Consider the following 13,201-nt stretch of genomic DNA (forward strand, 5'->3'; position numbering starts at 1 on the left):
CTCATCATCAGCCTGCGTGGCATTCCCATGACGTTTACCACACTGACCACGTGTTACGTGAAAATTGCATCAATAGTAAACTGCAGGCATGTCATTGTAGGAACATCCTCTTGTCGTCACATTGACTTCACACATGCATTGCTCATTGCAGAAATTTCAAACCATGTGGATTGCCAATTATGATTATAATAATAAATTAATTCCACTCAGTCTGTGAAAAGGGAAGCAGTGATTCAGTAAATTAGGAAATACAGTGCCCACAGGAACAAAAAGCAGAGCGGGAGCTTGTGGAGGGAACAATCTCATCAATTTTAAAAGGGTTTCCTCTCTCGATATACTGGACATCTACCATGAAGTTTATCATTATCATCAGCTTATCAGCTTACCAGCTACAGTGGGCAAGTGCATTTCGAAAGTCTGCTGCGCTGATATATTGGTACTCGGTGTTGCTGCACATGAAAGAAATGGATATACATATTGAACCATGCACCTAAAACACGCTGTACTTTGACGTAATAGAAACACAGAAAGACAGACGTGACACTTCAACCTCCTCAACTGCTGTTTGTAGTGTGCTACAAACTATTGCACTTACGTCTGTGCGAATCTATTCAAATTATGATTTTGTAATTATGTTACGTGTTCTTGAACTGCATTTTTCAACTCCTTCAGATTTTCATAACGTTCTTCAGTTTTGTCTGCAGTGTTGTGCTTGAGCATTGGTCTGTTATGCTGTATTGTAAAGGCAGGCGGATCTGAGATAGTGGTCTAACTGTGCATATTGGTTCAGCATGACGGTCTTACGAATGTGAGGTCAAAAGCTATTTTTTGTGAATTGCTCACCACCATCTACGTTGCCTATAGCTGTGCTTACATCGCAATATGCTGCTAATAGACCTCTCCCTGTTTGTAAACAAATAACGTCATAGTGTTCGCCAGCGCCACCAATTTGGTAGAGTTGAACTGCACTCGAAGCTAGGGGCGAACAAGGTTGTGCCCGAATGTCAGTCTTGAGGGGATTACGATGGTCATTGAAAGGGACGCGACCTTCGGTCCTGCTTTTCTTTAAATAGGAGGCAGCGAACAAGTGTCCACTCGTGGAACCCAGCCCACCACTTCCGATTTGTTTCGGTTTCAGTCTGTCTACCAACGTCATGATGACGTTTCTCTGGTAGAGGTCTATAAGTAAAAAGAACAAAGAGAAGTAGGTGGTGGAGAAACACTGCTGTGTAAATGGTGTGAATAGTCTGATAGCATGTGAGGTTTGATGCAGATTCTTGATGTTCTACTAGTTATTTTTCTTAAGTCGCTGATCTAAGAATTTTCAATGTTTACAGTGGTTGCCGTGGATCCTCCCATAGTGCGGACAGTATTTCCAGAGCGTGTGCGTGGAAAACGGTGGGACGCATACCCATTCCGTGGGCTTCCAGAGCCCCAAGTAGAACTGCGACTGGACGAAAAGCTTACAGTCAGCCTCCTTCTTGACACTGGCTATGATGGGCTGCTCGTGCTGCACTATCGGGCATCGAAGCTGCCTAATGAAACTGAACTGTGGTCAGACACTGGCAGCAATACGGCCTGCCACTATGTGGGTGCAGTGAATGGGGATCCTCAGTCTCGGGTCATGGTCAGCCTCTGCCGTGGCATGGTGAATATCATACAATGCACAATAAGTGATGTCTTCACATAGGAATATATTAGGCACACTAAGAAGAATCTGCAACAGAAAATTCGATGCACATAAAATTCATAGGCACACACACACATGCACCTACACACTTATGATGCAGAATGCTGCTGCTACAAATACATGTGGATTGCTGCTGCCCTGTACCAAGTAGTATTTGTCATTGAGAGTGTGACTGTACTATATTTGCTTGGATCTAAAGAGAATTCCTTGCCTGATATCAGGGAGTGCAGAATTGCCACTTATGTTACAATGGAACACGTGGCTAGCAAAATGGATATTGACCCCCCATCTATGCTCCAAATAGTGCTGCTCTTCCTTTTGGACATTGGTGATGCCAACTGTGTTTCCATATGGTCTTCATGTGCATGTTCCTATTTTATTGATAAAATGCATGATTGTGCATTCAACAACTGTTCTCTTTTAAACACACTAGACAGAGCAAGGGGTCATCTGATCTGGGATGAGTACATTAAGAAAGAGAATGTTTTACGTGACAACAGTTATAGAAAAAGTTACGGTCCATAGGATTCACTTTACTGATATCATAAGTATGCACTGACTGATACTTCAGACTTGTAGTACCGATAAAATCTGTCAGAATTATAAAGCAGTGCAATTTTTAATATAAAGGAAATATAATATCTGAAGGAAAGGAAAGAAGTCGTTTCGAAAGGCTGTCTACCTTGCAGAATGAATGTGAGACAACGTTTGTGTAAAATTTCTGTGCGTGTAGCACATTACTGATGTGCATGTGATAAGCATGCTTACCATAGCAAGGATCTCTGTTGTTGCTGGAGAAGTTTTCCTTCAACACCAATGCTCTTCTGCCTGCCTTTTTACCATACTGTGGCATAGTTTGGTACGTGGCTATTTTATGTTTTGTTTATGCAACCGAAGACTACATTGATACAGTTGAATGCAGCGGTAACTCACTGAACACAGTGTTGGTGTGACTGCAAAATGAGGCACGTTGACATTGCAGTAGTCAGAACTGCTGTGCCATCATAATCTATGCCCACATGCAACATGACAACTGCAGTGATGCTTTCTCCACATTATGCTGCAGACAGTATATTGGTTTATTGATAGTACTGACTTTGGTGAGTTTTTCTTCCGTCCTTCTCGGGATGATTTTTGTTGCGCCAAAGCTTTAGTCCGATTCTCAAATTTGATCTACGTGCTCTTCATCATGGCATAACTTGTCTCTCTCTTCAGTCTGTAGCCTTGTCTTCACTGTTTCAGTCATCAACGTCTCTGCATCTTGCTTTAGGTTTAGAATGCGTGTCTTGTATATCAGGAATTCCAATAACTATTACTATTACGTATTAGTGTAACTTCTCTATCGACAAAGGCACATCCTGCATTTGATAGCTTCTTGTGCTGCTCCATTAGTCTTAGAGTCACAATGCTGGCTCCACCTGGGTGTTACAAGGAGCGGATTACCGTATTTTCCGGTGTGGTATGCACGTTATAGACATTGTAAAAATGTGTCCAAAAGGGGCAGTGCGTGTTATACATTGGAGTTTCTCTTTGAACAGCCATTCCTAAGAAGATGCCATGCAACCTCTCTTGCCTTGACCCTTGGACGACCTGATTGACATAGGCATAAATCATTCATTGACGTGGCACGTTCGGGAAATATGGAAAAAATGTATGATAGGATAGGACGACGGCTACGACATGTCAGTGACCCAGAGTTAATTTAGGAAATTAAACTTTGCAGTGCTAACATGGTGCAGTGCGGTTTGGTGCAGTGCAGGTTTGCTTTGCAGTGCTAAAAAGAAACGTGGAATATTTTCCAAATGCTGTTCATTTTAGGGAGCGCGCATTGTACATCGATGCGTGTTCTGCACCAGAAAGTATGGTAATACATTACTGGACTGCAGATTGTCTGGCCATACTCAATTGAATACCACAGGTTTTGCCACTCATTTTAATCCATTTGTCACTCAATTTAACTCAAGCACAACCTAATTTAATCCTGGTCACTCAGTGTAACACAAGCACAACCCAATTTAATCCATTTGTCACCAAATTTAACCAAAGCACTACCCAATTTAGTCCATTGGTCACTCAGTTTAACCCAAGCCTAACCCAATTTAATCAATTTGTTACTCATTTAACCCAAGCCCAACCCAATTTAATCCATTGGTCACCCAATTTAACCCAAGCACAACACAACTTAATCATTGGTCACTCAATTTAACCCAAGCACAACCCAATTTAATCCATTGGTCACTCAATCTAACCCAAGTGCAGCCCAATTTAATCCATTGGTCACTCAATTTAATCCAAGCACAACTCAATTTAATCTAAAACACCAACCAATTTAATTCAGGCACTACCCAATTTAATCCAAGCAACAGTATTCATAGTACAGTGTGTCAAACTGAAATTTTCATAAAAATTTGTGGCATTCTTATGACTACAAATTCAGTGACTATTGCTACCTTCAATATTTTTCCGAATGCAGTTGCCGACTGACTTTTCAGACATGCTGGATTATTCGGACGCATTCGCGGAACGGCCATGGGCCCCATAGAGTTAATGTATAACAACGTCCAAAATTTCGGACACCGTACAGCTCCCAGCCCACAAGCGTCCCGAGTGGTCGCCAGCTCACCACGTGCACATGACACACTGCAAAGGTCAAGGAAGCTGAATATAAAAATTGAGGCAAGGAAATAGGCAGTAACTGTTCATTTTCCAATAGTGTGAGTGAAAGAGTCCTGTCGTGGAGTAAGCCGAGCACGTGCTGTATGCGCGTGAAGAAAAGCGCGCTTCATCTAAAGCACGCAGGCGTTCAGTGAAGCCGACTTGCGGAATGGTGATACCTAATGTTGCCAGAAGTTGTCCTGATATGTTCCCTCCACGTGTTCGGGACATTGACGACTTGCCGTCTCCCAGCGCATCCGTCGAACTCTGAACTAATGAAAGCGACTGCGGCACTTTTACCCGTATACAATATCGCTTCGGGATGTAGCACAGCTGTAGAATGTAGATGTAGATGGAAGTAGAAGCAGATGTTATCAAGCAGAGATGGAAAACTGCCCGTCAAGAAAGCATTGACAACTTTGTCCGGCCTACTAGTACTTAATAAAGTTTACTTTTGAAGGCAGAATTCGTTTTTTCGGACTGCTCCGTTATTCAGAGTTTAACGCAATCCCTGCAGACTCAGAAAAATCAGACGGCGACTGTACTGTATAGAGAGAGAGAGAGAGAGAGAAGCTCTTTTATTGGCATTACATACGGAATTCCGACTCATTCGTCAACAAATGAACATCATGATTTACATAAGGAATGACCTTGAAGGATCAGACGCTATTCGCGTGTAACTGATCCGTACTCAAATTAATAGCTGAAATATGCGGCAAACAGTAACTGAGGATTACACATCAATGAACTCATGAAGTACAAGCTGCAACCCAACAAATCATGCTCAGAAATAAATAGAACTAATATATATGCAAGACACAAACGAGAAAACACACGAATTTGTAAGTACAACGTCATCTATTCCGTAACATGAGAATATTCAGTTAATGTCAATCCAAGATAACAGCTAATTTGTAGCTTGAAGCATAAAGTAATTATGAAGTTGTGTCTTAAGGACATGTATTGATGTGCTGCTTTGAATATGCACTGGCAATGAATTCCATAACTTGACAGCGTAATATTGAAAAGAAAAGTAGCCGTAGTTGGTCCTTATCTTAGGTAAACCTAGGGAAAACGGTCCGTGGTTTCTTAGTGGCATGGTACATTCACGACTCTTCAGAGTAATAAATGGTAAAAAACATAAGTTGTTTCTCAGTTTGTAAACGATGGTACATAACCTGCGCTGAAGTAAAACTTTTACCTCAGGAATATTGAACCATTTAAATGCAAAAGTAATACTTTCATTATTTGGCGTAGCTAACATCGCTCGTAATGCCTTTTTCTGGGCAACATACACAGGCATAAGTGGCTAATTTCACAGTCTTAATCACAAATTGGGATGGATAGGCATGTTTGGGTAATATTTCACGATACCTTGATTTCGCTGTACGTTGATCCTGCACCACAGGGTGTCACTTACCTCGCGGGACTTTAATTTCACGCAAGGGTAGCTTGCACGAAATTCGCAAAAATTAAGTCATCACGAATATAACTACTTATATGGTATTCATGGCTACTGCTTCTCACTATGATATTTCGTGACTATTTTGGAGCATGGGCCATAACTCGACTTTGTGAGAGTACAGGTATTTCAAGCAGTGTCATGTGATGGTTTATGACTAGGGTTCCTGGTTTTCGGTATTTACCGGAAAGCACCGGCAAATGTATGTCGGTAAATTTTTTACACGTTCGGTGGAAATAATTATTCACCGATAGTTGTCAAAATGAAGATATAAATGTATTGATATCATTTGCTGTTCCTTGGTGCTGAACTGCTTGGCAAGGGACAGGGCCCATGAGGTCATTCTTGAAAGACAAAATATTTCGTCTATAGCGAGTGTTTTTGAATTAAACGTTCCTGCAGCGTAAAGAGTGGTGTGCTATGTCACCTGCATCACTTAACATGTGCCTCACAATTTTTTTATAACAGTTCCGGTTTTAATAGTTGTTGTTTTAATGAAAAAGAAATGGAAATAAAGTGTTGGTTCAAGTGCATGGGAAACTCCAGTATCGTTTCTACCTGGTTTCTGCGGCGTGTCTTCACATTTCAAAATATTACCGCCGAAAGCCTCCAATTCATTGTGGATGAAATAGCCACCGATTTTTTTCTGCCGAATGTCTGAAAAATTAAATACCGAAAACCAGGAACCCTGTTTATGACTACTGCTTGTCATTATGACATCTCAAGACAATTTTGGAGATAGGGGTCATAACTTGGCATTGCATGACTACGGCTGGTTCAAACAGTGTCATGCAATGATTCATGACTACTGCTTGTCATTATGACACTTCATGACTATTTTGCAGATACAGGGCATAAATCAGTTTTGTGCAACTGTGGCTGGTTCAAACAGTGTCATGTGATGATTTATGACTACTCCTTGTCATTATGACATTTTATTACTACTTTGCAGATACGGTTCAGACACGGTTGCACAACTACAGGTTGTTCAAACAGTGTAATGTGATGACTACTGTTTGCCATTATGACATTCATGACTATTTTGGAGATATGGGTCATAACTTGACTTTGTGTGACTACAGCTGGTTCAAACTGTGTCATGTGATGATTTATGATTACTGCTTGTCATTGTGACATCTCATGACTACTTTTGAGATACGGGTCATAACTCCACTTCGTGTGGCTACAGCTGGTTGAAAAGTTGTCCTGCAGTGATTTTTAAGCATGCCTTCTCTTTCTACCTCCATTTATTCATCTCGTTGAATTTCAGCAGGTCTTTTCGCCATGTTTCTTCTATCAAGATTGGGTTCCATTTTGTCTGTGATATATCTTGTAGTACTGTACTCAAGTAGATAAGAAATTCAATCTGTAAGTGCAGCCAAGTTACGGTAAACTTTATTACATCAGGAACCAACAGTGCAACTACAGAAAATATGATAATACTGCAAAAAATTGTTGAAGTTGTGTTATAGAGAAAGTGAGTGTGTTACACTTTTCCTTATATTAATTCCTACATGTCAGTGCCTTGGAAAGCTTGCCTGATATGGCTGAAGTGATTTAATAAAGATGAGCAGCAGAGACCCCAACAAAAACTTAGTGGCATGCGTGTCAGGAAACTGCCTCCAGCTCTGGAGGACACTAATCAGGGTGACACACCTGACCTTTAATGAATTTCTGGAGGACTTGTCACGCTCCATCGCGGCCTCTGAGCAGGGCCAAGATGTCGTATTAATAGTGGGTAATGCCCCTGCACAGAAGCGAGCACATCAAGCAATGCTCTCTGAGTGACAGCGGGTAAAATTTCTACCACTGTACAGGCCCTTTTTCAATCCTGTTGAGTAGATTTTCTCCAAATTTAGCTTAAAGCTGTGCTTTCCTGACGGAAAAGGAGGCAAAGTTTTAGGACACCCAAGTGGAATAATGATTCGGGAGCACAGCCATGCTATGTTGCTCCACAAAGCACGGCACACTGTGAAGCACATCCATCATGTTGGTTGTGCATCATATGGCAGAAATCACTTCAGCCATATTGAGCAAGCTTTCCAAGGTGCTGACGTGTAGGAATTAATCTAAGGAAAAGTGTAACGGACTCACTTTTGTTTCTAAATCTCTTCATTCCTATAACACAACTTCACAAATTTTTAGCAGTATTATCATATTTTTTGTAGTAACTGTTGGTTCCTAATGTAATAAAAGCTGTCTTCAATTTGTGAGAAAGTGGGAGGGACAGTGGAAAGGAGCACAAACGAAGTGCACAACAGGTGCTGGTCTCGTGCAAAGTACACTGAGCTCAATCGAATGAAAAGTGTATGCCTGAGATAGTCTGTCACAGACGTCTGCACTGCATCACTATTTTCTGAGCAATTATTGTGTATAAATTGTCTTGAGGACTGTCAGGCCCAGGCCCATCTTAACAGGCCCATCTTAACATATGCTCCAGGTCGATGATAAAACATTGCCAACAACCACAGCTGCCCTATTCTCTCCTTAACGGTGCACGAAATGGACGTCGGAGAAGGTGCAGCATTTTCGTGAACTCGTGCTGCACTCCTGCGGCGCTTTTCCCAATTGAATGGTCAAGCATAGTGCAAAGGCTGCACCTCCGCTGAATCGAATGCTGGAACTTTCACTGTTTGCACTGGTCCACGAAGTGCAGCCCATTTGGAGACAGCTAATGTAAACAGTATCTTGGCTGCACATACAGACTGAATTTGTTATCTACTTGAGTACAATATAACATGTATCGCAGACAAAATGGAACCTAATATTCATCGAAGGAAACATGGTGTATAGCCCACTGAAACTGAGTGAGATGAATAAAGTGAGGTAGAAAGAGAAATCATGCTTAAAAATCACTCTAGGACACTGTTTCAACCAGCTGTACACGCACAAAGGCGGGTTAGGACCTGTATCTAAAAAGTGGTCATGAAATGTCATAATGACAAGCAGTAGTCATGAATACTTGTATAAAATATTGAAGGTAGCAATAGTTACTGAATGTGCAGTCATGAAAGAATGCTAAAAATTTCAACAAAACTTTTAGTTTAACACACTGCATTATGAATATTGTTGCTTGGATTGAATTGGGTAGCACTTTGATAAAATTGAGTGACCAGTGGGTTAAAATGAGTGGGAAAACCAGTAGTTATCATGTGCATACAACTGCTATGATATGTTAATATGACATAAGGAATAGCTTTTGTGGATAACTAGGTGATCAGTGCATTGTAGTCTCATGACAGTCTCTGTTGTGCTTTCATGAAAACATATTATATATGATGGATGATCGCCACAGTGCTTGTTCATGTCACTTGTGCAGGTACTGCAGTGATGCTTGAGGCCGTGTTGTGATGCATCCCTTCTTCCTGCATGATTTGTAGGATTTTAGTGTATGTGGTTGTGTGGATTTCTGTTTGAAACATTGGTCTTTAGGTGAGCTGCACTAGGCAGTGTTGTTTGATAACAAATGTGTACCAGAAAAAGGCAAAAAAAGAGAAAACAATGCAGACGTCTAGGTTTGAGTCCAGTAAGCATACCTTCAAACCTTAAACCATAGCACTTGGCCTATGTTGGCCTGTAATGTGTGTTTCTTTTTTGGGGGTGGGGGTAACAGGGTGCATATCCCATCAGCTGAAAGACAGAATGCGTCCCCATCTTTGTGTCAGGTTTATCGCAACGACACTGTGGTTTAGTATTTTGTTTGCTAGTGATTATCATGGTGATGTGCTTTGTTGTCCCATGGTGGGAAAAAGTGCAGAGAAAGTGTTTTCAATTTTAGCTGGGGTATATCGAGAGCTCCTCGGAAGGATTGCTCACTATTGAGCCACAAGACGAAAGCGCACTTAACGATGTCGCACATCCACCACACATTCTTCGCAGGCTTCTGCCTCCTAGGAATGAGACACAGGGTAAGTGCTTCCATGTTTCATACTTTATTTTATTATGTAATACCTGTTTGTTCTTTTTTTGTTTTATATGCCGAAATGTCTCTGTAGGCCACCACTATGCTCAATTTCAAAACATTTTATTTCAGCACCAAAACCACGGCGGAACAAAAGGTCCTACTCAGTGGAGCAGCACTTGGAAGTTCTGGTGGCTGCAGACAGCAAAATGGCTCGCTACCACGGGAAGAACTTGAAACATTATATTCTCACTCTAATGGCAGCAGTGAGTGTGGACTGCTACGTATGCCATGCACTGTTCTCACTTGGTTATCACCCAGGTAGCACACATCTACAGGGACCCTAGCATTGGCAATCTCCTCAACATTGCTCTTGTCAAATTGGTCATCATGCAAGAGGAGGAGGTAAGCCTATCCTTTACAGCAGTTGTGGGTTCATACTTCTGGCACTTCCACATGGTTCATGTGTGCTTACTGGGCCATACCTAATTTGATTGGTGTTGAGCATAAAATTAGTAGCATAACAGGCGAATGCAAACCTTCTGTTTCTTTAGAGGGTGCCTTCTTTTGCATGATATATAATGGGTTTCAACAAGTCAGTGACAGTATTGTTTTTCCAACTCCGTCAAAGGCTTTTTTTTTTCTTCTTTTCCTGTACCTCATGGTAAAATAAACAAGCCAACATTCTGGGACTTTGTGTTTCTTTAGCAAAAAATCCCAACTTCAGAAATTTGAAAATAATGTCTGCACTTCACAGTAGTGTATGAAAATGTATACAGTCAAACTCCTTTATAGCGAACACCTTTTTAACGAAAATACCACTACAGCGAAATTTTTTTGCGGTCCCGCTGGAGCCTATAGGTCCAATAATGGACATCCTTTTTAACGAAAATACCTTTACTGCGAACTTTTTTTGCTGTCCCCTGAGCTTCGTTGTAAAGGAGTTTGACTGTAGTACATTGTGTTATACTGTAGAGTGTGTAGTTGCCTTATGAGGTTTGTGTATTGTGTGATATATGAGGGTTGGATGAGAAGTTTTGTGCCTTAGTATGGAAGGTGCCAGTGTGGAATTACGGATTTTTTTTTTTTTTTTTTCTGCAAGAGGGCAACTTTTTTTCATACTACCAGCCAAGTTTTATATAAATGTGAGGTGCTGCCCCCTGACAGTGGCCGCGGGCATCAGTCAAAATGGCAAGCTCCAGCAGAGAGCACCGCTGTGATTGGTTACCTGTTTCTGAAGGGATTAATGCCGAGTGAAGATGTGGGTGGTCGAGTTGGAAGGGGGGTGGCAGGCCATCACAGATGAACTACTATGATGATCTTCCTTGTTTGGCCATTACTTGTAATCAAGGTTAAAAGTACGATGTTCACCGGTATCTGTCCTCTTGTTCCTCCTTCGTCATGTCTTCAGTCATGTACCAACTGGCCCCTTTCATAGCTTATCATAGATGAACTATGTTCTGGTCGTTCGAGAAGCACGGCAACTGAAGACAACCTGACACGTGTGCATGACCTCATCATGCAGGACCATCAAGTGACTTTGCGATGGTTTGCTGAACCAATTGTGTTTTCGCATAAGCATGGGCATGACATTATCCACTCCAAGTTGCACATGTGGAAGATTTCTGTAAGATGGGTGCCCCATAATCTGACAGCGGAACTAGGGTGGTGATTTCTGCTGCTCATTTGAAGTGTCTCTGCACCGACCCAGAGGCTTTCAATACCAGGTGGCCACTCAGATGAAACTCGGACCCACCATTTCGACACAGCAGCAAAAGAACATTCAAACTCTCCAGCTCCAATAAAAGTCCAAAAGTCCAAAAAGAGGGCAGGCATCCACGGGAAAAGTCATGGCATCCATTTTCTGAGACTCTGAGGGAATCCTGATGGTCGATTACCTCAACAAAGGCAAGACAGTCAATGCCGAGACCTTTTGGAAAAGTTGAAAACCACCACTGGGACGAAACATCCGGGAAAGTGGGAGTGCGGCATCACCTTCTTCCAGGACAACTTTCCCTGCCACACAGCACGCCGTTCCCTGAAAGCAATCGACGCCTGTGGCTTCCAACTGCTACCGCACACCCCCCACCCCTCCACCCCCCCTTCGCCAGACCGCACCATCAGACTTTCACTTGTTCCCCACCATGAAAAAATGCCTGAAAGGAAAGCATTTTCCAACATACAATGTAGTCATGGCTGCTGTGGATGAGTGGTACGACTCTCAAGAGGGACTTTTTTTTTTTTTTTTTCTTTTTTTGACGGGTTGGTGAAGCTTGATTACAGATAGGAGAAATGTGTCTAATTGCTTTATTGGCCAACTGCATTGTGCACAAAACTTTTCATCGAACCCTTGTATTTCCAAGCTTTTGTTTAAAAAATTGCAAAAAGATATGGCCCTTATAGCTACAGCTTAGCCCTGAAATGTTTTGGCTGAAGATGCAGTTACTTTCCTCTCTCTGTTTCACTAGGATCGAGAAATCATTTCACAGAGCGCCTCCGACACGCTGAAGAAGTTTTGCCGTTGGCAGCAGGACCACAACCACCTGGACGACACCCACCCTTACCACCATGACACTGCGATTTTGCTCACTAGGTATGCGCTCTCACTTCCTCTTCTCATTCTTAGCCTTGTCTGACACTTTTACTTTGCATTCTTCTCAAGAGAAGACTTATGCAGACTGCCAAAAACATGCGATACTCTCGGTGAGTGCTTTTACATAATTTTAGAAGCATTGTTCGTTTTTAAATATGCATGCAGAATGAATCATCCAGCTCTTCTTTTCTAATGATCTGAAAGCAAGAATACAAGTATTCTTACTAAATTGCTTGCTAGGAGCTCCAAAAATTAACTTTTTCTCAGTGGGTTTCACTCTCTCTTAAACAAGGATTTTACTAGCACAGCACTACTCCACACACAACGTTGCTTCTACAGATGACATGCTTCCAGTACTGTACCACGTAGAAATCTTTTTCCTTAGTTTAGAAAACTTAGTTCCTTTTGTGGACCCATGCCAGTCTACAAATACGCCATTATTGCTGCCTTGTGAGTGGACAGACACTTCATCGCGTCACGTGGTTTCTCCATACCTTACTCTCTCCCCTGCACAGGGGCAAACTGTGGTAGCGTATTGTGTTGCTTCCCAGGACTGATCTACTGCTTCTTAATGTTCATGTGTATGTTTAGGTCTTGCACAGTCTGGCATGATATGCGACCCCTACAGCAGTTGCTCCATTGTTGAGGACAATGGGTTGAGTGCTGCCTTCACCATCGCCCACGAGCTGGGACACGTGTGAGTTTAACTGTGGTGGGTACAACCGCACCACTTTCTTGATTGAAGGCTGCCGTGTATATACGTGTGTGAAAAAGCATTTTATGGGCCATTGGCCGTGGACACAGCTTTCAACTAGATCTGCTTAGCCTGTTGTTCACTGGTGCTAACTACAATGACTGAGCTCACTGTAGGTAGTTCAGTAGATAGCTCATTCCAAAGTG

The 13,201-nt window shown here is 42.0% G+C and overlaps 1 protein-coding gene across 7 annotated transcripts in view; it reads left to right on the top strand.

Annotated features, from left to right (window-relative positions):
* The window catches only part of LOC135376181 (A disintegrin and metalloproteinase with thrombospondin motifs 9-like), a 93,139-nt gene that overhangs the window by 14,309 nt on the left and 65,629 nt on the right, over positions 1–13,201 (top strand). For 5 of the 7 annotated variants that reach the window (XR_010417566.1, XM_064608778.1, XM_064608780.1 and 2 more), the window contains exons 2-8: positions 1,338–1,648; positions 9,586–9,715; positions 9,841–9,974; positions 10,030–10,113; positions 12,177–12,301; positions 12,371–12,411; positions 12,893–12,998. Coding sequence is in view for 5 of the 7 variants with exons in the window: in XM_064608778.1 (XP_064464848.1) it covers positions 1,338–1,648; positions 9,586–9,715; positions 9,841–9,974; positions 10,030–10,113; positions 12,177–12,301; positions 12,371–12,411; positions 12,893–12,998 (931 nt within the window). In the remaining 2 variants the exon portion in view is untranslated. Of the gene's footprint in view, positions 1–1,337; positions 1,649–9,585; positions 9,716–9,840; positions 9,975–10,029; positions 10,114–12,176; positions 12,302–12,370; positions 12,412–12,892; positions 13,014–13,201 lie in introns of those variants that run through there. The other 2 variants (XM_064608781.1, XM_064608782.1) reach the window with 2 other exon arrangements.

The sequence above is a fragment of the Ornithodoros turicata genome, unplaced genomic scaffold (genome assembly GCF_037126465.1).
Source record: "Ornithodoros turicata isolate Travis unplaced genomic scaffold, ASM3712646v1 ctg00001050.1, whole genome shotgun sequence".
NCBI classification, from domain to species: Eukaryota; Metazoa; Arthropoda; class Arachnida; order Ixodida; family Argasidae; genus Ornithodoros; species Ornithodoros turicata.